The sequence below is a fragment of the Chelon labrosus genome (genome assembly GCF_963514085.1).
Source record: "Chelon labrosus genome assembly, chromosome: 4".
NCBI lineage: Eukaryota > Metazoa > Chordata > Actinopteri > Mugiliformes > Mugilidae > Chelon > Chelon labrosus.
In genome coordinates, this window is record NC_140340.1 from 29,033,200 (window position 1) to 29,058,774 (window position 25,575).

Sequence of the window (25,575 nt, forward strand, 5' to 3'; positions counted from 1 at the left end):
TTAATGGGAAATCTGTTTGAGCAGTCAAACTGTATGAACAACTTGATGACAGTTTGTATTTCTGTCATTGTGATAAATCATGAGACGTCTGGTTTGTTTTGTTTGTAGAGCTCGAGGGGCACCAGGTTAAGAGGCCACAGTCAGCTAGAAGTGGCCCTCTGGGACACAACTCTCCCTTTCTCGGTTTAAGAATACATCTCTGTTTTTGAGCATCTACTGAGCGCAAAGAAGCACTGCTAACAATGCTTTGTGATTTATTTGCAATAACACAACATCTGTCTTGTCTTTCACTTTCTCTAAATGGTCTAAATTATATCCATACAAAGTTATTACTGTCTTTGGAAGACCTCAGTAATGACACTCAAAGGTTTCCCCTTCCCTACAAGTTGTGAGTCCAATCAAAACTTAAAATGCATTTTGTTTTCAATTGCCAAAATGACTTTCAGATTGGCACTGGTCCATTGCATTTTCCACTGCTGATGGATGACAGGGCAGTAATTGGCTCTGTAGTGGGCCAGAAGTAAACGGATCACCTTTCATTAAAAGGTGGCCTGAAGAGGGTTGTTAATGACAGGAGAGGCTGCAGACGGAGGTCATGAGAGCACGGTCAAGTGATGACGAAGGACCTTGAGACGAGGGGGTGACGTTCAAAACACTAGTGAGTCAGATTTAGTTAGCTCAGTTACTTCTTTAACTTCTTCACGAGAAGATATATATATATATTTTAATATCTAGAGTACCAGAGAATCTGATCCGTGGTAGCAGCTGACCTGAACGATCATGGAGGAAAGACTTTAACTGACAAGCTCTAGAAAATACTTGTACAGATAAGCTGCACATATGATATACTAATATATGGTGTTTTGCTTTCTGTACTCCTCTTTGTTTAAGTTATAACGCCGGCAAAAACAGGAGACTTTCAGAAATGAGTTTCTCGTGTTAACTATTAGACATATAATCGTGCATCATAAGATGTTTTTTTTTTAGTTTTTTTTTAACGAACACCACTCAGGACTGTTCAGTCTCACATGTATACTATACTAAAATTCACGTCACAAACAATTTCAAAGGTGTATATAATGTTCAAAAGTTTGTGTTTTTGAACTTTTTCCACACGTGCACATGCAGGAGTGTGAGGGCGTTGTAAAGCAGCGATTTCCAGCATCACACTCAGTTTCCAGAGAAACTAGGCAAGCGCTGAGTGCTATCGCTCCCCTTTGTGGTTTCTCTTTGCTAAGCTGTTGGGAATGGAAAGGCTTTAGAGCAGGGGTCTTCAACGTTTTCCAGGCCAAGGACCCCCAATCTGATGGAGAGATGGAGCGGGGACCCCCTACTTATATATATATATTGTATAAAATTGTGTTTTATATTAAACCGGTCCTATAGTATGGCACAGCAGCATAGATCGTTTATTTACATCAAGATGGTTGACTCTGTTGCCGTTTATGATCACTACTATCAGGAAATCGCCCATAAATATATGTTATATAATAGTTAGAGCCTTGATTCTTTTCCCCATAATCCCCAAGCTGTATAACATTTAAAAAGAACTTCATGTGTGTTTAAAAAAAATTGTGGAGGTGAATATAAAAAAATGTCTAATCAATCAAAACATTTTCGCGACCCCCCTGCAGTACCTCCGCGGACCCCCTAGGGGTCGCGGACCCCCTGTTGAAGACCTCTGCTTTAGAGGCTACCCACCGCTGTGAGCAGCCTCCAGCGCCTTCTCAATTCAAAGTTACCACACAGCTGCAAGCTTAGTGCGACCTACCTGAGCGAACTATGCATTTCCAAAGCCACAGTTTTACATATGACATGGAACATTTTTGCTTTTATTTTCTCTCTTATTACTGTTTTTCACACATCTATGAGATCTATAGATATTTGGTTTTGTATAGAGTTTATCTATTTAAAGCAGCATTAACAGTGTATCTCATTCTTGTTGTTGCCACTTTGGGGCAGTGGCACAAGCTCTAAAGACAATACAAACATATTATCACCTTGTAAAGTTATTGTGGACAACATGGCTCTTCAGGTGCTATATGTTGTACTATTTTCACTAGATAGTCGCTAAATGTGTCTGCCTACTGTGGCTGAAAAGGTGGCAAATGAGAGTGGTGAGCGTGAACCAAAATAACAAGTTGTGAGTGGGGAAACCAAAACAATGAGCTGAAAATATGCAGCAAGGTGATAAAAAAAAAAAAAAGGAAAAGACATAGCAAGTTCAAGTAAATTTTTAGACTGATAAAATATCAGTTAGCGCAACTTTAAGTGCCTCAAGTTAATTAATGCTACAGCTCGGTGGCAGATTATGTTTGTACCGCTACTGCCCTTTTTTTTAATGTAATTTGAATAAAGTGAACAACAAATACATGAAAAACTGACAGGTTTTAGAAAGGGGCAGTCGACCTTTCAGTGCATTAGGTATTAGAATGAAAGAGGGAACTAGAAAACAGACAGATAGTAAACTTACTATTATTGTGCGTATGTGCTTACATGTCTGAGTGTGCTGTTTTCCATGATATCGCAGTGTTTTCGTGTCAGAACATGTTCCTGTATGCATGCACTGTATGTGTCTGAAAGGTAGGATGACCCCATGGATTGGGGAAACAAAAAAACTAAACACAGATTCTTGTTTGTGGATCACCAGTTTCCACCAGGAAGTCTGTCCAACTGATAACTCCACAAATTCCACACGTCTCCACAATGTACTGTGGCATTTCCGTCACTGACCCCTCCAATATCACGCACATTATCCACATCAAACTGTCAATATTGCAAAGAAAAACATGACACTTGTGCAACCATAAAAGCTGCCACTGGACTTTCGTTCTTGCTGTGTGAGAGCGCACATTCAGCTCTGGCAGCATGCCTGTGTTGGCTATTGCATCTTAATTGTTCCACTCTCTTAATTTCTTTCTCACTCTCCATATCTCTTCCTTTACTCTTTTTTTTAATTCTTTCTGGCAATCTGCCCTGCAACTGCTGCTCCCTCCATCACCGTATTGCCTGACTGCATTCCTCTCATTCCTACCGGCTTCCTGTGACTGCAAGAGGAGTGAGCCCCACTGGCCACAAACCTCCACCTTGGAGTCCTACCCACGTATGCCATATGTCTGTCCTCATCTTCACCGTTCTGGCTTTCAGTTTTTAAAATCCTCCAGGGGGTTTTGTAGAAAATCTAGCTATGAGAAGGGACAAGATTTTAAGAATACTTTTCCACAGCATCTTACTCATATTCTCCTTTCACTGCAGGGTGGGGATGTGTTTACTGTAGGGTCTCATGACTGTCTCTCTCTCTCTCTCTGATCTAGTTAATTATGCACGCACACAATTATGCTCACATGCCCTCTTGCATATCCAAACACTCACACGCTAGCAGCAGTAGACAGAGGACGACACTACTCTGACGACAGAAGCAGAGTAGTGACAGTGTGAGGCCGAAAGATAAGAAGGGAGAGCTCTATTGACATCCAAAGATGACGTGTTAACAGAAATTCAAATGTTAGTGCCAACTTCATCAGTTCTGCAAATACAAACCGGCCACTTCAGCTTGCTTAGTGACCACTAAATAGACTCGTCATGGGATTTTTCTTTAAATCATGCTAAATGAATGCCTGTCCCCTACTTTTAGACATATGGTTTTCAGATAGTTGTACTAAATGAGCTTGTTTCGGGGGAAACATAATTTTTAGTATTGCAACAGTTCCCAGGGACTCTGCATCTGCAGATAGGAGAAGCTCTGTGTTAAGCGTGCCCTGTTCAAAAATGGAATGCTATGAAATTCAATTTGCTTGAACCTATCTCAAATTATTTAGGCCACAGTCAGCCCCGTGACTGAGGGATGGACTGTTAAGTGCTGCCAAGAATACAGGGGAAGAGTTATACTGTTGTTGAAATTAGACTGTGCTGTTGATAGCATTTCTTTTTTTCACTCAAACAGCAATTTTCCCCTTAGATACACTATTAAACTTAACAACAGCAGACCCACTGACTGGCTCATGGGACCAGGACCAGTCTGAGTCACATGAGTCTTTTATTAGTTTTATTCTCTGAGATTGGTTTATCTTCATGCATAATGGATCTTGACCTTATTTGAGCGGAGTTTTGGCCACAAGCAGTGTGAGGAAACGCCTGGAAGAGGACATGAGAGAAGGGCTGACACTGTGAATTAATTGTGGATGCCTTGGGCGTGTGTGTACACCTGAATTAGCATGTATTTGTTAGCGTGAATACAATACGACTTTGTTTTGCAGTGAGGTGAAAAATTTACCTTTTGGGTTCACAAGGTGGTCGGATCCCAAAAATCCAATTCAGTAAAGTTAGCAGACTATCGACAACTGAATAAAGCCAGTACTTTTAGTATCAAACTCATTTTCTTGTAAGTTCTGAAGGCTCTACAGTACCTCCTGAAAGAAACAGACTGAATTTGTTATAAAGTAGATGCTAAGAAACATATACAATTTGAGGCCTTCTTCCTGGCCTAACCTACATGCTGTGTGTTTCACACAGGCCTCTGTGGTTTCCCAATCATTTTGAAGGCCATATTTACATTTTTGGCCAGTTTGTTTCTGTTCTGAGCTCAGCACTTCACTTAAAAATATCCTGTCTGTTGCCATAAAAGTGTCCTAAACACACACAGATGTTGCATTGCGAAAAGATCTATTTGCTGTAAAACTTATCCATAGAAATAAATCTCCGCCAGTGTCTGCACAGTATGATCATTAAACAAAACAAGACAAGAGTGATGGTGTTTATGCTGTGTGCTATGAGCTACCCAACTAGTCCTACTCCCTTTAATCAACATGCAATTGTCCTTAGTAATCTCATATTATCAGCATATTGACATAGCGTGCAGATAAAGTCCTCATATTTATTTAATTTTGTTAAGGTTGTTTAAGGCTAATTTAAGTACACAGTTTTGGTTGCCTTACTTGTGTCTGTTGAAACTTCATCGGAAGTGACTCACTGTGTTGTATGTCAGCCTATTTTTATCTCTTGCTGTACCTGTATTTCTGCATTTTTGGAAGCGGAACTAAGCGTGTGTATATACAGTATATCTATTTATTTTTATTTTTTTTAGCCACTGCATTTTTATCTGATGACTGCAGCTACGGGCCTTTTTTATTCATGACATTTTGTCACGTGATAGTGACAAAAGCACCAGTGTCATTGACAAAATTTCCATTTATTACAGCTGCTGTCCTGTTGAGCTGTTCGTAAGTCATCAGTAAAACATGTTATGCTAAGCCGTTGTATCTGCAGTAAGAGAGAACTATTATTTACTTTACTACTGAGATTTTACAATTAACAGTTCACAAAAAAAAGGTGCGTTACATATTCATCTTGTCAGTTGCCAAAACTATTTAAAACAAAACAGTTTTGTTAGATTTTTAGAAAAGCTTAAAGACACAACCTGTGGAGCAGGCAACCTAGTTTATATGCAGTTGTACTCGGCCCTATTTACATACACCCACTTGCTAAAAACAAACGCATTCTATTGTTCTCTACACTCTTATATTAGACTGCATTTGTTTGGCTGACTGTTAAAACTGTTCAGTTTATTTAAAAATGATCCGAGACAGGTGGTAATTTAAATGTATGATCCTTTTTTTGGAGAATGGGGATGTCTCAGTACAGCACAATGCAACTCAATAGTATTACAAACCACAACCTTCAACATGAATGACCAGTTGAATCAACATTTCTCAGGTTATTTTAAGCTAATGCTAAATACCATGATCTCCTTGAAGCTAAGATTTGACATGAAAATATTAGAATGAATTGGTTTTCACTGGTTTACCTAACAAACCTACATACTTTTTTAAAATGTATGTTTAAAATGTAGTATTTTTCAGGCTGCGACTTCCAACGTGTTTGAGCACACTTCTGAAAAGTTACTAAGAGAGTTTGTGGAAGTATTTACGTGTATTTTAAAACACTATATGAACAAACAGTTGTGTACGGTGCCAGATGTGTTTAACACACTGAGAGCATCCTTACCCAGCACAGTTCACCAGATGGAGCCCTCACACTAGCAGCACACACACACGCGGATGAAAGTGACACTTCCAGCTGGTTTTATCAGCAGTTTCACCACCCGACACACAAACTCGGCGAGGAGGAGACAGATAGATGAGGCTCTCGGTGGCGACGGACAGTCTTTCTCCTCTACATTTTACCTCTGTTGAAGCTAAACCCGGCCTGTGCGGACGGCTCTGACAGCGGCGCGTGCTGACGGTTGGAACCCTGTAATCACGCAGAGCAAACTGACGACCAACTGTCAGAATAAACGACTAGTCTGGACAAGAAAAAAGCACCGAAGATGACTAAGAGAGACAGTCCGACGACGTTTACATCCGTCTTTTCAGTTGTCTGATGTGCTATTGTTGCCTTGAAGGCGTCTCGCCGTGCCGTGGCATGAAATGAAAAAAAAAAACGTCGCTTTTGAACTTCACCTCCAAAAGGTAGGCGATGTTTATTTGCTAACTGTGAAGTAGCTAGCTAACTCGGCTAAAAGTTGCTTTCAAAAAAAAAATAAAAAATTCCGGTGTTATTTTACTTTTTTACAGAAACGCGTGTCATCTGAATTACTGACCGTGTTTCCTGGCGAACATTTTTAAATTCAACTGCCTGGCCATTGGATATTTCCTTCTTCAGGCTTTTGCTCAAAGTCAACAAATGTTAATGCTCTCCTGGCTGAGCTTTTTGAGCTCAGCTGATCGTCAGCGTATCATTTTAATATTTTTTTTTAATGGCTAAAAGAGTCTGAATATTTACCTGTAGTTACACACCTGCTTAAATGAATTGCATGTGGAACACAGGCGCTCTCATCTGACACACAGCAGGGCTGTGCACTCACACTAGAAAAGTGAAAACAAATGCGTTCTATTGTGACAGTCCTGCACTAAATCTTGGCATCATGGGGGTTATATTTGACAGGATGGTGATTGCACTTATTTCAGATGTTCATATCTAAATGTGGATGCTGAGTATCGACCAGTTTTACTGGGAATAATAGTCAAAAAGTTAAAGGGATAAAAACAACAGCCCTGTACTAAATCTTAATGAAGGCTATAGTACTCATTTGCTTAAAATAACTGACAGAGTTATTGTTTCAACTGTGTTTTCATTTTGGAGACTGTGGTTTGTAGTACTATTACACTGTACTGTGTTTTGACCAACACACGTTTCTAACCCATTGTAGTCAGCGGGCTAGGCTAGATAACAGCAACACTTTTGTTTTTAATTCAGTCCAGCTTAACTGCACCATAAACTACATCCACCAAAATGATCATACAGTTGAATGACCCTGGGGTGGGGAGCTCTGCTGCAGTGTGTCTTATGACAGAAGTCATATAAAAATTGTTCCTTCAGTCCCTAGAAAATGAAAACACCCATTCATATACACGCCCATAGCAGCTTTGCGTGGTCTAACGTTCTCAGTGTCTAGGTTCGCTCTCTCTCATGAGGTCATAGCCTTAGTGCTGTAGCACAGATATAGTTACATTAGTTTAATGTGGACCATGCCAATGGAATCGACACCACCTACACTCCTCTATCCCTTTTTGTTGCCTTTTAGATTACTCCCTCTATCCTTTGTTTTTGTTTTTTTCTCACATCATTTTATACTTTGCTTGTGTGCACGCCTCTTTGTGCACTAAATAAAGACTCTAATCATGTATTAACCAGCCATTTATGGTATGCTATCACCTTACCCAAACTGTTGATGACAAAGGCTTGGCTTTGTCACAGTCTGAATCACTGAATTAATAAGTGTCTGTCAAAGGTTCAAGTTAAATTTTACCACCATCATGTTAGAGTAAAAGCAAATTATTCACCCTTACCTTGCAAATGCGGAAATTTTGTTTCTCTTTGTCCGTGGTAGACTGAGACATTTTGATGCTACCATAAGCTACCAGTTACACCTTAACCTAATATTGTATCGTGTATCCGGGGGGGGGGTTGCTTGCAGTCAGCTTTTAATTACTGTCAAAGTATGAAGCTGGGTTTCACTTTGTGTAGTGGGTGAGTCTCTAATAGAAACACAAACACAGATCATTGATTTAGGGCGTTTCCTTATGGTGGGGTTTGAACATGCATTTATTCGTCAATAAATCTTAAATTCAAAATCTTAAATCTTAAGTCATCTTAAAATGTTTAAGGAATTGGAAGAGGGGTATTAATAAAGACTATTTTCAACATGAATTCACCTGCCAGTTGTTTATTTCAATATCTGAGTAGTATTTTTATATAAATAAAATGGCTGAATATAGTTTCTATACTTTTTCATAGAGCCCAAAGTGATAGGTTGTGCTTGCTTGTTTACCTCTTGCCATCACATAAGACTCAGGAATTGTTGTCCCTTGGTCATTTGGTTAAATCATGAATAATGATTCAATTATCACAATAGCAGTTGATAATTTTTACTGTCAAACTAATAATTTTAGCCAAATCATTTGTATTAAGTTGAAAGCAGCTGTGTTGAGTGGATAGTTTAGTTTTATTTTCATTTTTAATGTTGTATGGATGACTAAGTTGACCAGTAAGGGACCTTCCAGGATTAATCACTTATTTCCAGTATATTTGGTCAGTGATTCGGCCCTAGTTGTGTAAGCAGTGACAGATGAGCTTATTTTTGACCTTTGCATTTACCACATAGGCAACTGCTGTGAATTTATAGTAAGTACCAGAGATAAAAAAAACATACGTAGGGATCGGGTCATCATTGGGCATTTTGGATATACCTTTGTGGTGTAGGGGAAATGCGAAAGGGAACATCAACCTTTTCCCAGTACAGATAACCTTTAAAAGTCCCCAGTGTTTTCCCAATGTGAGCCACAGCAGTGCACTGACAATAGGGACAGTGTTCTGGACTGGCCAGAGCACCAGATCACATTTCCTGTTCCTGATTTAAGATCAACTCAGCTGACTACTGATACACTGTGCTCCTAAAAAAATAGCAACAGGACCATCTCTCTGCTTTATATCATGTGAGTGTGCTTTTGCGTATTCGTGTGTGTGATAGAGAAAGAGAGAGATATAGAGAGTATTCGAAAAGTAAAAGTTAAAAAAAAAAAAGACAGTAACTTAATCATATCTAGCGGTAAAAGCTGACTAGTGCCAGAAGGTCGTAATCTTATTCTTACTGACTACAGGGCGTATTTGAAAGAAAGGAGCCCTTCTGTGTTGTCTTCTTACCTAGTGTGCAATAACAGACGGTGAGACACAGCAGGCTGCAGACACATAGGTGACTTATAGTAGGAAGTCGACATGAAAACCTGTTTTCTCAGTCAAATCATACTTAGGCCAGGTGTTGGGTTTTTACACGTTAAAAACAAATGTATGCCAATATTTTTGTATATGTGGGTGTGAAAAGACCACATTCCCTCAGGTGACATCTGGTAATATCAGGATCACAGAGCAGGGGTGGATGTTTGTGGGTGGAGATGAAATGCACAGGCCATTGATGTGAATCGGTCCATGCTCAGATGATCAGTCACTGTTTTTTTTTTGAAGTACCTAAAGGAAGTCAGCTGGTTCTCCCATCAGGTCAAATGGTGGCTAATTCTTCAATTTGCATAATTGTGGGCAATGTTAATGTGATAATGTGCGTGCAGTATTTCTGAATGGGTGGGGGTGTATTAGCATTAATGTACTGTGTCACCACTTTCAGTTATGAATGATGAGCACCTGCCAGGGCATCAGTGACAGTCCTTTCAGTAGTTACACATATTGTCTGTGTGTCCTTAGGCTAGACGAAGATTTGGATTTGTGCCAATCTTGTGATTGCACTCTAGGCCAAATTTAGCTCTTGTTTTCCCCTTCCAAAAGATGATGACCTCCTTGGAACCTCGAAGAGAAATAATGAAACAATTTCAACAATTGCCAGTCTGTTTGTCTGTGTGGAATCAAACTGGAGAAAGAACACGCTAGCTTGTGATACTGTTTCATGTACACACAACTCTACAGTGAGCTGGAGACCCCCCTCACCTTTTCCCACCCAGCCTCAGGGACATGATACGAAGAGAGGTCTCATAACGCTCTGACCTCTGAACTTTTAGTCAAAGAGAGTGGCAGGAACCATACGAAACAATGCTGATGACTATGATAGAAAGGAGAGTGTTGATGATAATGAAATCTCGTATTTGCTGTTGTACTGTACAGTCAAGAGTAGGAATATGTGGCTCATGTCGTGACATAATACACAAGCCTTGGTTAAAAGGGAAACTGGTGTCTACTAGACTTCACAGACTGTTGTCGCAGTAAACAAATGCCAGACATCTGACAAATATATTTGCACGACAACGATTTTGACAAGTAGTCCTTATATTTGGATATTAAATGTAGAGAAACACGTTTGAATTTTGGAGTAAGCAAAAATCGTCTGAGGAATTGTTGTCTGCATTTAATCAAACTACAGTGTCCCTGGGTGGGCTTGAACTACCAACATTGTGTCTAACATTGTGGCTGTCTGTAGTAAACGTATCACCTATTCACATAACTTAGAGCTGATATACTGTAAATGAGAATGAAGTTACTGACAGCCACTCGCGCACACACACACACACACGCCATACACATACAAAAGCATGTGTGGGCAATTGGGATTGCTATTAATACACTTATAAGGACAAATACTTGCCACACGCTCACAAAAACAAGTGGTGTGATGCTATTAATATGTCAAGAAAACAGCAAGGCACAAAGTCAGTATCGTCAAACACATGTGCATTCACTTGATTGCACACAATAACACAAGTGTTTACTGACAGGTGACACTAAAAATACACCGCCATGGTTTCACATACTAACACTTGCACAGTGTTCCTTCAGAAGAGGCAAATGGTCACTATTAATACGGCGGCAGGCGCTGATACACTGATACATGTGCACATGCACCCTCAACTGTCACACAGGCAGATCCTTCTTACGCAAACACAAAGACCTGCTGTGTATACTCATGAGAAACAACTGCAAACTATTAATATCTTGGGCACATATAGGATGGACACACAAAAGCGCCCACACGCACATGGATAACGCAAAAGGAGATTGATACTCCAGCTGCTCGGAAGCAAGGGGACAGAATGTGCCCCAGCAGCTGTGGATTCTTATAAATGTAAGGACACGGGAGGAAGGGGGGGACTGCTGAACGTTGCCGACATGTATCTGTCATACGATTGCTATAGAGTCTGTGAGTGGGTGAGTAGTCTATTAATAATAAACCCAATGAATTTGCATCAAGCATGCTTATTATCTATTTGGAGACTCTATTAACATTTGTTGTTTATGTTTCACACATTTCGTCTCTTGCTCTTTCTGCATTGTTGCTCATCTGTCCAGACATAAACCTCATGCCTGCTGCAGGTGTTTATGTATATAGCAACTTAACTTGATCCAATACCAGAGTTCACTCTAGCCCGACTATAAACAAAGCACATTTTAACCACAGCGTGGATATGTAAACTGCAGGAGGACATCTGTAACCCTCTCAAACTGCAGAAAGGATCCACCGAAGCCATTCAACCAAAATAGCAGCTTGTGCTTGCCTAAATGAACCAAGAGGATGTTATGGTGCAGACTAACTTTAGAAACAGGAAGTCACTGTTTCTTTGTGAGTGTGTGTCTGTGCGCGTGCACCAGTAAAGTCTATGCATGTGTGCAGGTGTGTCCGTGGTGTGTGTGTGTGTGTGTGTCAGTATTTCAGTGTGTCGCTGTACAGGGCCCGCAGAAAGAGGATGATGGTTGTGAAACGAATATGCTATTACAGAAACCAGAAGTTTGTCTCCTGCCTATTTTTAGCACCACAATGCTCAAAAGGGAGACAGAGAAGCACGCACACAGACTTTTTCAGCATGTACTTCTCCTTATTTTTAAACTGTTCAAGATTTTATCTTACAATAATGTGTTTCTTGAATTTTTAGAGTGCAATTGATAAATGACAGACCATTAAAAAACAATGTTGGCTAAAAAGATACCTGTGCCATTGCAGTATTTGTCTGTAATGTATCAAGTTTAAATAAGTTTACTGTATACATTCTGTCCTAGTGAACTCTTTGAAATGTGATAGGAAGTAATCAGAAGCTTTTGAAACCCTTTAGAGTCAGGATAGTAGAAACTGTTAGCTCTTTGAATGCACAATGCTGTGACTGAGCTGGTTTTGAGTCACGCTGTAATTGCCTAAAGTAACACCATAAGTGTCAGTACAAAACTTAAATATATATTTTTAGAAAGGTGGCTTTCACTTTAAATCGTTGAAGAATGTTGACAATGCATGTGTATCTGGGAAGATATTTAGGATAACACTGTTCAAAGTAAGTAGATGCCAGTTACTTATGGTTGCAGCAGAATGACCTTTGCTGTTTTTTGAGTAATTCACAACACAGGTGTTTCTTCTCTATTTAGATCACATGTAAGACTGACTTCCTGATCATTTCCTTTCTCTCAGGGGAGCTGACTTGTCTGGTGATTGTGTATGTGTGTGTGCGTGTGTGTGCGTGTATGTGTGTGTGTGTGTGTGCTTGGGTGTATTTGTATGAAAATGTTTGCTGATTATTTGAATCCCCACCACCACCACCACTCACCGCTTCTCCAGTGATTGTCTGATTTCCTTTGAAAACACACAGACATTCTTCTGGTAATACATAGTGTCGGCTGCAACTGGTACTTCCTGTTGCACCTTTCAGTTTTTTTTATTACAGTAAACGCAGTACAGCTTTAAAAAAAAACAACTTCAACAGTGCTGCATACAATACAGTTGCACAGGCGCAGGCCAGCTGAAAATGGGACAGACTGAAATGTTACAGTGTCTCTAAGGTGAAGTTTTGTCTCAGCCTCCTGGAGTTACCTGGCGAGGCAAGATTCCATTGATGCAACAGGACTGTGCAGCGCAAGCGTGTCAATTGCAGGCATACTTCTGCAAAGAGGCATGTCATCCTGTGTTTCTATTTTAAGTTGTGCCAAGTTTGAGCTAACACAAAAGCTTGTCTTTGTTTTTTCATTGTCACACTTATGGCAAACGTGAAAACCCAAGCCTGTCCCTTTGAACAAATAGTATTAATATGAACTCTGTATTATGCTATCAAGCAGAATTACAAAATCACTTGGCTTTAAGTGTGCCGTATTATCTTGAACATGTTCTATTGTGCCGGACTCTCACATAACCTGCAGTAATAAGAGTGTGGGAGTGTTTTCTTCTCCAGAGGGTTTCTGTCAACTCAAAATGCCTTCACGGACATGAATGTTTCTCTCACTGAGGCAGTCCTGAAGTTGGGAATGAGAGCCAAACCACATTGCCGGTCTCTACACAACTTCCTTTATGTCTCAGACAAAAGGGCAGTAAAGTAGAACTTGTGTGCATATGGAGGTTTGTTTTGGGCTGGTTTGTTGTACCTTGAAAAGTTACATTTATAACTCTCTGTTATTGTCCTGTATTTATGCTGTACAGTATACCATTTTGTCTGCAGCTTTTAATAGCACACATTAAAGATCACAACGCTCAGGAAACCCTAGCTAATCACAGCTATCTGAACACAGTGTGCCTTATCAGTGGAGATGGTCTGATGATGCAGTCTTACATTTGCTAACTCGCAAAATGAATGAATTATTGCAGTGCTGTGTTGTTAATGCAGAGCTGTTACTGTGTTACAGTGGTATCCACAACAGTTAGTGTAATTCAACAGGATATGCCAGTAAAGAATTGTCCACTTACAGGAATTATGTGAGTAATGTTGAGTAATATTTTGGGTTGCAGTTGTTCTGGCGTTCAGTAAATTTCCACATGCTTCCCTCCCTCCCACTGTCCTCTTACCCTAAAGGGAGCAAGGTGTCTCCTTCCATTCTGTATCTGTCGATTCTTTTGTATCAGTACCGAAACATTGCTTACCACTTTTATTGGTTTCAGGTATCAATTGCAATTGACATGCGAAAACTATCAAGTTACTGTACCTGTGAGCTTGCATTTGTTTATGTTATTTTTTTTTTTTTTAAACTTGAGAAACATTTTAGACTGATGCCTTCTCACAAGCAATTCTTATTATCCTCCCTGTCTATTTCATTTTTGTATAGGTCATGCAATCAGGCCCAAATACTGCCATGCATGCTGCAGTGAAATCATTCATAGAGAAATTTTTCAAAGGTTGCTCTAAGGTATTTACAGATGCCTTTCAAAACCTTGCACCTGTAAAAATACATCTGTCTTTCGTTAGGACACAGAAGCTTGGTTCGGTTATCTCACTCTTGTGCTAAATTTAGTTTTCTATTTATTTTATTTTCTGGAAAGTCGTTGACATATTGATGTACCTGACCCAAATGCCACAACCACATAATATTCAAATCCAACTCCCCACCCCGTTTCTTTTATTATTTCTTTCTTTCATGCACCTCCAGCCCCGAGATATACAAACATCCCTCTCTTTTGCTGTACTGAATGCAGCGTTGGACAATGGCCAGTTCACTCGAGGCAGGGAGACTTAAATGTAATGAAATACGACTGGCAAATGTGCAGAGTTAAAGTAGACATCCCGGCTTAAACTAATGCTAAATAAGCTGAGTGCCCTTTTTATTATGTTTATGTGAAACAAACAGTAAATGTCTCTCCAAATGTTCTTTTGCTATGTCTGTGAATATCTGTTAAATACCTTCTTCTTTGTGTTATGAACTAGAAAGTAAAATAGTTTTTCCTATTCCGTATTAATGATAATTGTTTATCAAATATTAAAACTCCAGAGAGATAATTCAATTTTCCATCCACTTCATAATTACTCCCATAGCACTCATGAGGATAGGCAGCGTTACTTCCAACAAACTGATGTGTTATTTTCTCTCTCTCCCTGTGTAGTGGATGTGATCCTCAGCAAACAAGTTTCACTACCCGTTAGTGGGAAGCAGCCCATGGATCTAAGTGTGACTCACCGGTTGTTACCTCCAGGCCCAGATTCGGCCATGCTGGCCCCCCGCCCTCCGTTCTACTTGAGACACCTCACCCCTCAGCATTGCTCCCAGTTTTCCCAGCAACACTTGCAGGTGAGGCGTAACTCAGGTGTCAGTCTTCAGGCAGCACAGGCGGAAAGTGACCGTACCAGGCATAAGCAGCAGCAGTGTGAATGTGAAATGCCACTGACTATAGGCTGAGTGATCGCATAAAAACTTTGACTGTCAGTGAAGTTGTAAATCTGCAGCGAATAGTTTTTCTTTTCAATAATCACAATAAAACTGTCTGTATTATCAGCATGTAGTACATAGTGACAGACCTTGTTTGCTCATTGCGTTCATTGCAATCCTGTCAACATTGCTCTGTATACAGATATGTGCTTGTCAGACACTAACAGAAACAGTGTCTGTCTCTTTCTGTGTGAATCTCACTTGTGCAGTCCACACAGACTAGACTGCTCAGTGTCAATATTTCTCCATTATTTCTTTTTCCTTCTCAGTATAACATTGAATCAAGGCAAAGAGTGATGGAGGAGAATAGAGAAGAGCTACAACCGCTGATACGGAAGGGTAAAAATGAGCAGAGTGAGTGGCATGTGTTCTATTACTCCACAATATTGTGACCATTAGGTTGTTGATGTGCTTTACAGTTTGCTATGAGTCATAGTCATTGAAAAAATGAAGGGGATTTCCATCAGCACTGTGACGTATTCTTTGATTCCAAGGAAATTTTGTAGTCATATTAAACCTAAGTCAAACAAATACTTATTTAAGGAAACGCTTTGTACTGTTTTTATTTCTTCCAAGTAGAGGAAATGAAGCATGCTTAGAGGAAAGTGTCAAACATGCTGAATCCTACTAATGAAGTCAAAGTGCTTTCACAGTGACAGAACCTTGTAAAGGGTTCCTGTTTTCACTATCAAAAAAATGTTTCAACATTATACTATATTACTATTTGTTGTGTTGTATGGATGACCATAATCATTGTCCTATTCATGATGGACATATTTTATTGTCTGGCAGGTGCTATAGCCAGCCCACTGGTAAGGCAGAAACTTCGGGACCATATTATTATGAAGAACCAGCCTACCCATGACAGGGTCACTCCCAACCACACCAGTCCTGCCCCAGGATACGGGTGTGAAAGACATTAATAATTTTTCAGCCGCAAACACAGCACATCCAAAACTTTTTGTTGTGGTAACATTGCACAAATTGTGTTGAAGGGATGGATACAATGAGAAATAAAAATTATTCTTTCAATGTTATTAATTAAATGTAATTGATCTGATCACCAAGGTTATCGGTACCTGACATGTCCCCAAAGCCTCAGCCTACAACCTGTGACCAGCGTAAGGACCTCGCCCTGCGAAGGACAGGTAAGACACCTGTTTGTGTCTGGGATTGGGGTTTCCACCCTGAGGTTATAGCTGTGAAGGTCACTGGTGATTTTCCATTTCAGGTTTGTTCTCCTGTGGTGTGCTCTTTGTAATCTGAGTTCAACTCAAAGTCACCCTGCTGCATAGCACAGTGGAATATTTTGTTCAGTGTGATAATTTTTAGCGCCTCAGCACACTGTCATTATGTTACATATTCTTGACTAAAGAATGAGACAGTGACATACACAGAAATGTCCCTTGCATTGAGATGAAGGAAACTCATCAAGCATCAGGCCTGTAAGGCTAGAGCAGCTGAACAGCCTTTAAAACTACAGCGACAGTGAGACACAAAGACTAAAGCAGTTGCATAACTTTAACCAAGGTATGTGTAAAATGAACTGCGTGAGACTCCAGAGCAGGTCTACATCTCTGTGTGAATGAGAATGGGAGTGGTTCTGCCTTCCTGTACATTTCTGCAAGTACACTAACCATTATTTATTTGCGTTGTCCTAGAACCCTTTTACACACACGCCCTCCAGTGCTTTTGTTGGCTCAGCGACAACACAAATTTACTTTGTATTTGCTCTAAGTCAGCCACTGATTGATTGCTTTGTTTGACTGACCAATGTATACATGGAACATTTTGATGCTTTTGTCCAGGGTAGAAGTATTTGCTCAGCTAAGATTGCTTTGACTGAGTTCTGTGATAGAAACTGAGTGCATCACTGTAGTGTGTGAACTACATAGTCAATGCTTTTGCTCATGTATAAGACAATTTGTCGTCCACCTTAGGGATACCTTGACCTTAGGGATAATTATGTCTTTGCATCTGTGCACATGCACGTCTTAACTTATGTATTTGTATGTGTGCAGTCTCTGAGCCCACACTGAAGTTAAAATTAAAGAAACTCATCAACACAAGGCCAAACCCGCTGCAGCGAAAGATTAGCGCCCCTCCTGCTGTCAAGCACAGGACAGAAACTCTGGGTAAAGTATCAACATTAAGTTGTATAATATGCATCATCTTAGTCTTGTGTTTTATGTTGCCTCCATTTTCCATTACAATTTCTGTTCATTTTCAAATGTGTGTTTTTAGCAACACACATCGTGTCAACACATTGACAATTTTCCATTTTTGTTGTGCTAGTGTTGGATGTCATATATCTACAGTATGTCTCTCCATTCTGTCACTCAGACTCTTCCCCAAGCAGCAGCAGCAACCCAGCATCAGGGGGCAGCTCACCAAACGACAGCCTCCATGCAGATACTGCGTCTCTCCCACTTGCTCATGAGGTGAGCCATTTTTTTATATTATAGTTATAGCTATTTAATAGACTGTTTTATGCAGATTAACAACAAGAGCAAAGGGTAGAGTGTCTTCAACAAGCATACATAAACACGTTAGAGACAAATAGTGTCCCTGCTTCATGTAATTGACTAATTTGTGCAATATTAGTGTTTAAGCAGTATAAAAGTATTTTACGAACTAATTTAAAGTAATTCTTGGGTTGAAACTCTGTTCCTAAATGACCAACAGTTGTATTTTAATGGGGTGTTTATAATGCAACATATTAGTGGTTCACAATGTGTTCAATGGTAAAATTCAGAGAAAGCTTGATGGACCATTGTACAAATACAGCACACCCTTTCTTTCCTTTGTCATGTGATTATTTCTGCTTGTGTGGCTTTATCAGTTATTAATGACAAACATTCAGGTCTTATATAATAACACACTACATCACCTTGGTTACTTGTGTGTAAGGTGACTCTTAAATGACACTAATGAACATTGTGTTTTTGTGTTCAACGTGGATGGTGTGATTATATTCATGATTAAAAATTCTGCCTCATTCAGTCACAGAGGTTGTTGCTGAGGGATGGTAATTTAGCCCATTTCACCTTGCCTCCCAACCCCACTGCGATGCCCAATATCACTGCAGGACTTCCAGCACAGGTGAGAACCTAAACATAGTGTGGTTCCCTTCCGAATCAGTATTTAAATTTCTGACATTATATGTCACAGTAAAAATAGATTCTGTATTCATTGCCTAAATATGTATCTATGCTAGCTGTGTATCTAAGAAAATGTTTAAAATGGTGCTTGCACACCACACTTGAACACTTATAGAAACATGTGGTATACTCAGTCTTTCACTTCCCTCTTGAACTATGTGCTGCTTTCATGTCTTGTGAATCAGTCTCGGTAATATACTCAGTTGATGTCGTTGTTAACACATTTGGTGAATAGTCTATATCTCCGCATTGTCAAAGTCCATTAAGAGTTTACCTACAGCTACAATCATGACGAGTGCTTCTTTAATTCCCAGTTATCACATTTTCTGTCATCATCTCTCCTCTCTCTCCAGGCTGACTTGAGGGTAGCAAGGCCATTGGCACTTTCTGCTATGCATCCAGTTTACCTACCTATAGAAGGCAGTGGTCCAGCTCTGGGTCAGCGCCTGCAGTCTGTGCTCATTCTGGAACCGCGTACTGGGCTGCTGCACCCCCAGCTTGTTTCATGTGAGTCAAATTCCTCAATATGCATATAAACGGAGCACAATGATTTGGATTTAAAAGTGACAACTCAAAGGACCATGTACAGTGTGTATGTACACCAGTCAGCCACAATATTAAAGTCACAGACAGGAGAAGTAAATAATATTGACCATCATGTGACAATTCAGTGTTCTGCTGGGAAATGTTTTGACCTGGCATTCATGTGGATGTTACTTAGACATGTACCACCCACCTAGACCAGACCAGACCAGCAATGACACTCCTTGATGGCAGCAGCCATTACCAGCAGGATGCAGCCCGACACAGACACACACACACAAAAATGGTTTAGAAACAACTCAAAACTTGTGAAAAACAGCACCCAAAGGCCCCCACTGACAACATTCTATTGCCAGACACCATTGGATACCCTCACAAGGCCCATGTCTACTCTCTAATGAGTCATAACTGTTTTGTAGGCAAAAGGGAGACCTACACAATATGAGAAAGTTGGTCATTATGTTATGCCTGATCAGTGTATATCTTATTTGTAGTGCAGTTTAACCATAACATATCAGGCCACTCTATAGTGAATATTTTTATTTTGCCATCTGTATTGATAATTTTTTTTTTTTTTACCGTACTTTGCAGCACTTGCAGCAGACCAGTACGAACTTGTGTGACGTAACTGAGGTCAATGGAAGTTTATCTGAGGTCTTTTAGACACTGTTGATTAATGACAGCATCTAATGGCTTTTCTCTTGCCTGGCTCGTGCAAGTGCATGTATATGAGCTCAAATGTTATGTTTCTTTTATTAATTTCCCACATAATGAAAACAAAAGTATGATTGATCATAAACACTGATGGAATAACCTGATCTTTCAGTATATTAAGGCAGCAACCCCAGTTCATAGCACTGCCTACACAGGCTTGTACAGTAGGCACTAGGCACGATGGGTGCATCGCTTCATCTGCCTCATTTCTTACCCTGATGCCCCCCCATCTCTTTCACCAAACGTTTAAGTGATCGCTGATCATGATCGATCGGGATTTTATTCCGACCACATTTCTTCTTTCAAGACGATGGTTCCCCACTATACTTCCAGTTTTTAATAATGCGTTGGACAGTTCTTAATCCAGTTTTATTAGTTTCTACAATCTCCTTAGATGTTTTCTCTGCTTGATGCATGCTAATGATTTGACCCTTCTCAAACAGACTAACATCTTTTTCACGACCACAGGATGTGTCTTTAGACATGGTTGTTTAAGAAATGGGAAGCAACTCATTGCATCAGTTGGGGTTAAATAACTTGTTGCCAGCTGAAAGATAATCAATTACTTAATTATAAAAATGAAAATATTTTTTTTTGCCAGTGTATTAATATCAGTAACAGTTGTGATCCATTTAGATGTTTAGAGTCCTCGTGTTGTGTAGGTTTACTCAAATATCTAAATGAAACATAGACATTGTTAATGTCACTTGCAACACTTGTGCTGCAGCTGCTAAAACAAGTCAAAATATTTGTTCATTTTAAATCAGACTCTGAATGAATGTTGATGTCTGTATAAATGGGACAAGGGCGCTCTCTACTGAGCCTTTAATAGTGATGCTGATTCACTGACATTACAGAAATACTGTATACAAGCGACTGACTCCAACAGTAGATTAATTGAGCTAAATTATTATAAGTGAGCTGCCTTCTTTTTTGCTATCATTTTTTGACACCTTTTTTGCACTGCTTCTTTTTTTATCAGTCTCCCCGTTTATCATTGCCCCTCTAAATGTCCCGTCTCTATTTCCTCTCATCTTCACTCCTAATTTTACCGTGTCTCTTTCTCCCCTCCTCTCCGCAGTTCCTGGCTTGAGCTCCTTTCCTGTGCAGAAGCAGCCTCACCTGTCCTCCAGAAGGGAAGGATTAGTCACCTCCCACAAACCACTGGAGCGAACACGCTCAGAGCCGCCACCCTACAGTCACTCAGCCCTGCCTTTGCACACCCAGCACCAGCTGCTCCAGCAGTACCACAAGAGCGGGCTGGAGATGGTCAAACAGAATACGCACCTGAGCAAGGTGAGAGGAGGCAGGTGTATACACAGAAAAATGTGCTCACAAATAAGCTTGTTAATTTCAATATTGATTGACTTTTTTAAATTGATTGATTGTTTGTGTAGATTTTGAATTGCCCTGTAATGTAAAAATGTAAACTCAGTTTTGCACATACACTGATGGCATCAAAACTATGAATGAACACATAGAATTATATAGTAAACAAAAGTGTAAAATAACTCTAAATATGATTCTAAATTTTAGATTCTTCAAAATAGCTATTCTCTCAATGAGCATCATGTGGTAGTCACCTGAAATGATTTTCCAGCAGTCTTGAAGGAGTTCCCAGAGATGCTGAGCACTTGTTGGCCCTTTTGCCTTCACTCTGCGGTCCATCTCATCCCAAACCATCTCGATTGGGTTTAGGTCATGTGACTGTGGAGGCCAGGTCATCTGGCGCAGCACTCCATCACTCTCCTTCTTGGTCAAATAGCCCTTACACAGCCTGGGGTCAATTTTGAATAAATCCCCAACAGTGTCACCAGCAAAGCACCCCCACACCATCACACCTCCTCCTCCTCCATGTTTCACGGTTGGAACCATGGATGTAGAGATCATCCGTTCACCTTTTCTGCGTCGCACAAAGACACAGCGGTTGGAACCAAAGATCTCAAATTTATCAGACCAAAGCACAGATTTCCACTGATCTAATATCCATTCCTTGTGTTTCTTGGCCCAAAGAAATTACTTCTGCTTGTTGCTTTTCCTTAGTAGTGGTTTTCTAGCAGCTATCTGACCGTAAATTCCTGATTGGTGCAGTCTCCTCTGAACAGTTGATGTAGAGATGTGTCTGCTACTAGAACTCTGTGTGGCATTGAACTGGCCTCTAATCTGAGGTGCTGTTAACTTGCGATTTCTGAGGCTGGAGACTCAGATGAACTTATCCTCAGCAGAGGTGACTCTTGGTCTTCCTTTCCTGGGGCGGTCCTCATGTCAGCCAGTTTCGTCGTAGCGCTTGATGGTTTTTGCAACTGCACTTGGGGACACATTCAAAGTTTTTGCAATCTTCCAGACTGACTGACCTTCAGTTCTTAAAGTAATGATGGACTGGATCATGAAGGTCACTGAGAGAAGTCCAAGGGTTTGCAGCGCTGTCAACAAAGCAAAGGGTGGCTACTTTGAGGACTTTAAAATATGAATCATATTTGGAGTTATTTCACACTTTACAACATAATTCCATATGTGTTCATTCATAGTTTTGATGTCTTCAGTGAGAATCGACAATGTAAATAGTCATGAACATAAAGAAAAAACAATAAATGGGAGGGTGTGTCCAAACTAAGTCTGTAAAACTTCTGCCTTATACTAGCCCCGTCTTACACAGATCCCTTCAGAGGACATGGACCTGGAGGACAACGGATCAGGTTCAGGCTCAGGGACGGGGTCGGTGTGCGGGTCAGAGCCAGGCGAGGATGGCTACCACAGGAGACAGAGCAACGCCAGCACAGACTCAGTTTACGACACAGAGTCCACTACCTCCTCCCGGGAGAGCTTGATCGAGTCCTCCCATTCCTTCAGTCAGGTACTAATATCAAGTCACAGTCCGATGCAAATACGTACACATGCAGAACTTACCAGTGGGATAATTTGCTATGATGTGCTCCCTTTCCTGGAAAGAAAGTCTTCTCTGTAGTTTAGTGTTTTTATTGGTACTGGGGGAAATTGTGTTGACATAGAATATCTGCTGATGAACTTAATTATTCACCTCATTACAGTAACATATTACCTTGATGGTAATGAATACCTGATAACAGGTTATGAGGCACATATAGATTTTGCTCTTATGTTTGTTAACTATTGACAAAGAACATTGTTCTACATTTGTATCCCTAGTGTACTTTGTACAGTACATAAATTCCCAGGTTTTGCCAAGAGGAGGCGCTGTTGTTTTATTTATAAGCTGAAAAGAGAGTTTTACAATATTGTTACAGTGTACTTGGCAATGCTGAATTTATCAGTTTTTTGCTCTAGAGAAGCAGAGGTAAATTGACCAAATAATGAATAGCTGCAATCTACTGATGAAAGGAATTGGACTGCCACATTGATTATGTATTTTTTTTATTCTAGGTAGGCTGTACTGTGTGTTGCTGTTTTAAAATACTCCTGTTTCCTTCATTGCCTGTTCTTCTCTTAACTCACCATTGTGGGAAACACAGAGGCAAGTGATCCTTAGACCAGGACACCAGCTAGATCCCCTGGGTGTGCCTGCTCTAATTTGGCCTCACCCGCCTGTGGCTCGGACCCAGTCCTCCCCAGCCTCGACCACACTGCCTCCTCCTTCACACCTACCCTCCACTATACCTTCGCTGTCACTGTCCAACCCTGCTACAGACATCCAGCTACGCTTCACCACAGGTGTGTGAGACTTTTTTGATAAAAACAAAAGACATAATCCAATTATATATGTTTTAGTTACAATTTATATTAGATACATGTGTGTCTGTGTCTGTGTGTCCAGGTCTGGTGTATGATGCTCAGATGCAGAAGCACCAGTGTATCTGTGGGGACAATAGCCGCCACCCGGAGCATGCAGGCAGGGTCCAGAGCATCTGGTCCAGACTGCATGAAAGAGGTCTAAGGAGCCAGTGTGAGGTACATTACAAAAACTACACACTATACTGGCAAATGTAGACCAATGAGGATTATATGCAGTGTGTATCGTTTATGCAGCTCTGCTATAAACTGTATCTGTGTCTACTTGCAGCGTATTCGCAGTAGAAAGGCCACCCTGGAAGAGCTGCAGTCAGTCCATTCAGAAAAACATGTGCTTTTGTTCGGCACCAACCCACTCAACCGCCTCAAGCTGGACAACCGCAAACTCGCTGGTAAGATCAGTGATAATGGATGAAAAACATAATGATAACATTGTAATAATAACAATATCACATAGCCATGTCAGTTGAATGACATATATTATTTCCTACAGGAATCTTATCGCAACAGATTATTGTGATGTTGCCATGTGGAGGAGTTGGGGTAAGTGCTACACAAGCACACACAAGCACACAGACACACGCATACACATACATCATAGACCCCTTTAAAATGCAAGTCATGTGGGAAACTTTCCACTTATCTAATTGCATTGCTGAACAGCAAACATTACATGGCTGATTATGCCTCATTACACAATTAAGCTAATAATACTACAAATTGCTAATTCTATTGTTTTTGGCTAAGATAACTTTAAAACCTCAGAAATCAAAGGCTGTACAAAGGTGAGATGTGGGAGAAAGAAAAAGGAAGGAGGAAGGAAAGAGGATACACATAAAGACCACAGCAGATGATTCTTTTAGAGGGAATGGATGTGGGGAAACAAGAATGAGGATACAGAAGAAAAATAACATAAAATTCAAAGGTATTTATTTACTAAATGCACAATGAGAGAAGACACAATGAACAGGGTAAACAAAACAAAAAACGTTTTTTCCTCTGTTGGCAAAGCACAGATAATAATACCCTTAATAACTGTTGCTAAAGGGGGTTGGGCGTCAGTTGATAAGAGGGACAGATCTGCCTGGATTTCCGGCCCTTGGCTGCTCTGGTGAAGAGCGGTGATTGGAACAAGATGGCATAGTCTGTGATAAAAGAAATTCCTCTGATTTCATTGTTCCCTAGCAGTTCAGCAACATACCACCAGAGACGAGTATAAAAAATAAAAAATAAAAAAACAGAGTAGTGTAGAAACACAACATAGTTTACACTGATGTGCAACAAAAGGAAAAGTTGATTCTAAATGCATCTTCATTTAATATATGAAGCTGACTTTTCAACTGACTTTACGTGTGTCCCACTTTTTTTCTGACAGGTGGATATTGATACCGTCTGGAACGAACATCACACATCAGCAGCTTCACGCATTGCTGCTGGATGTGTCACAGACCTGGCACTCAAGGTGGCACAAGGAGAGCTGAAGGTGGGTCTTCATAAGCAAATATCTAATCGTCTCAGCCATGTGCGTTGTCCATAAATGTACGCTATATTTTGGCAACTCTACAATAACATGAAGTCATGAAATGTTTTAAACTGTGATGTTTGAGGATATGATGTTATAAAAGCAGCAAGGTGATAAAGTTTTTTCGATCCTCTCTCAGAATGGCTTTGCAGTGGTTAGGCCCCCTGGACACCATGCAAACCATTCCTCCCCTCTGTAAGTACAGCAACCTACACGCACACACACGCACACGCACACACACACACCCACACACACACACACACACACACACACACACACACACCCACACACACACACCAGGAGCCAGGAGGCCTGCAAAGTGTTTCAAAGGATTTATTACAGATCAGCTATACTTCTGAGCAAGAGAGGGAGGGAGGGAAAGAGAGAGAGAGAGAGAGAGAGAGAGAGACGGCTTGTGTCTCTCTGTCTTAATGTATGTGTGTGTCTGAGTTTGTGTGATGTGTGCTACCTGCCTGATGCCCGAGGCAAACTACCTCCCCCGCTTAGTTTCTTTTAAGCTTTCAAGACAAAAAGCAAAGCACCTCAAAAGAGCCGTGCGTGTGCTTGTGTGTATTTTGTGCAGACGTGCATATTTGTGTGCATGGATTTGTGTCAGTCTTTGATAGGAGGCATTAGCCAAGTAACCACATTCAGCTGGGACTGTGTGTGTGCTCAGCAGTGCTTGTCAGTGCTTGTTATTTATGG

General features: G+C 40.5%; 1 protein-coding gene across 4 annotated transcripts in view; it reads left to right on the top strand.

The window, feature by feature from the left end:
- Nucleotides 1-25,575, top strand: part of LOC311487274 (histone deacetylase 7-like) — a 38,782-nt gene that overhangs the window by 1,575 nt on the left and 11,632 nt on the right. For 3 of the 4 annotated variants that reach the window (XR_014699026.1, XR_014699027.1, XM_084543484.1), the window contains exons 2-17: nucleotides 14,843-15,027; nucleotides 15,435-15,519; nucleotides 15,958-16,072; nucleotides 16,234-16,313; nucleotides 17,187-17,300; nucleotides 17,509-17,606; nucleotides 18,169-18,267; nucleotides 18,680-18,833; nucleotides 20,665-20,879; nucleotides 22,225-22,437; nucleotides 23,072-23,270; nucleotides 23,374-23,507; nucleotides 23,620-23,740; nucleotides 23,842-23,891; nucleotides 24,724-24,831; nucleotides 25,010-25,065. Coding sequence is in view for 2 of the 4 variants with exons in the window: in XM_084543484.1 (XP_084399610.1) it covers nucleotides 14,843-15,027; nucleotides 15,435-15,519; nucleotides 15,958-16,072; nucleotides 16,234-16,313; nucleotides 17,187-17,300; nucleotides 17,509-17,606; nucleotides 18,169-18,267; nucleotides 18,680-18,833; nucleotides 20,665-20,879; nucleotides 22,225-22,437; nucleotides 23,072-23,270; nucleotides 23,374-23,507; nucleotides 23,620-23,740; nucleotides 23,842-23,891; nucleotides 24,724-24,831; nucleotides 25,010-25,065 (2,026 nt within the window). In the remaining 2 variants the exon portion in view is untranslated. Of the gene's footprint in view, nucleotides 1-6,002; nucleotides 6,468-14,842; nucleotides 15,028-15,434; nucleotides 15,520-15,957; nucleotides 16,073-16,233; nucleotides 16,314-17,186; nucleotides 17,301-17,508; nucleotides 17,607-18,168; nucleotides 18,268-18,679; nucleotides 18,834-20,664; nucleotides 20,880-22,224; nucleotides 22,438-23,071; nucleotides 23,271-23,373; nucleotides 23,508-23,619; nucleotides 23,741-23,841; nucleotides 23,892-24,723; nucleotides 24,832-25,009; nucleotides 25,066-25,575 lie in introns of those variants that run through there. The other variant, XM_084543485.1, reaches the window with a different exon arrangement.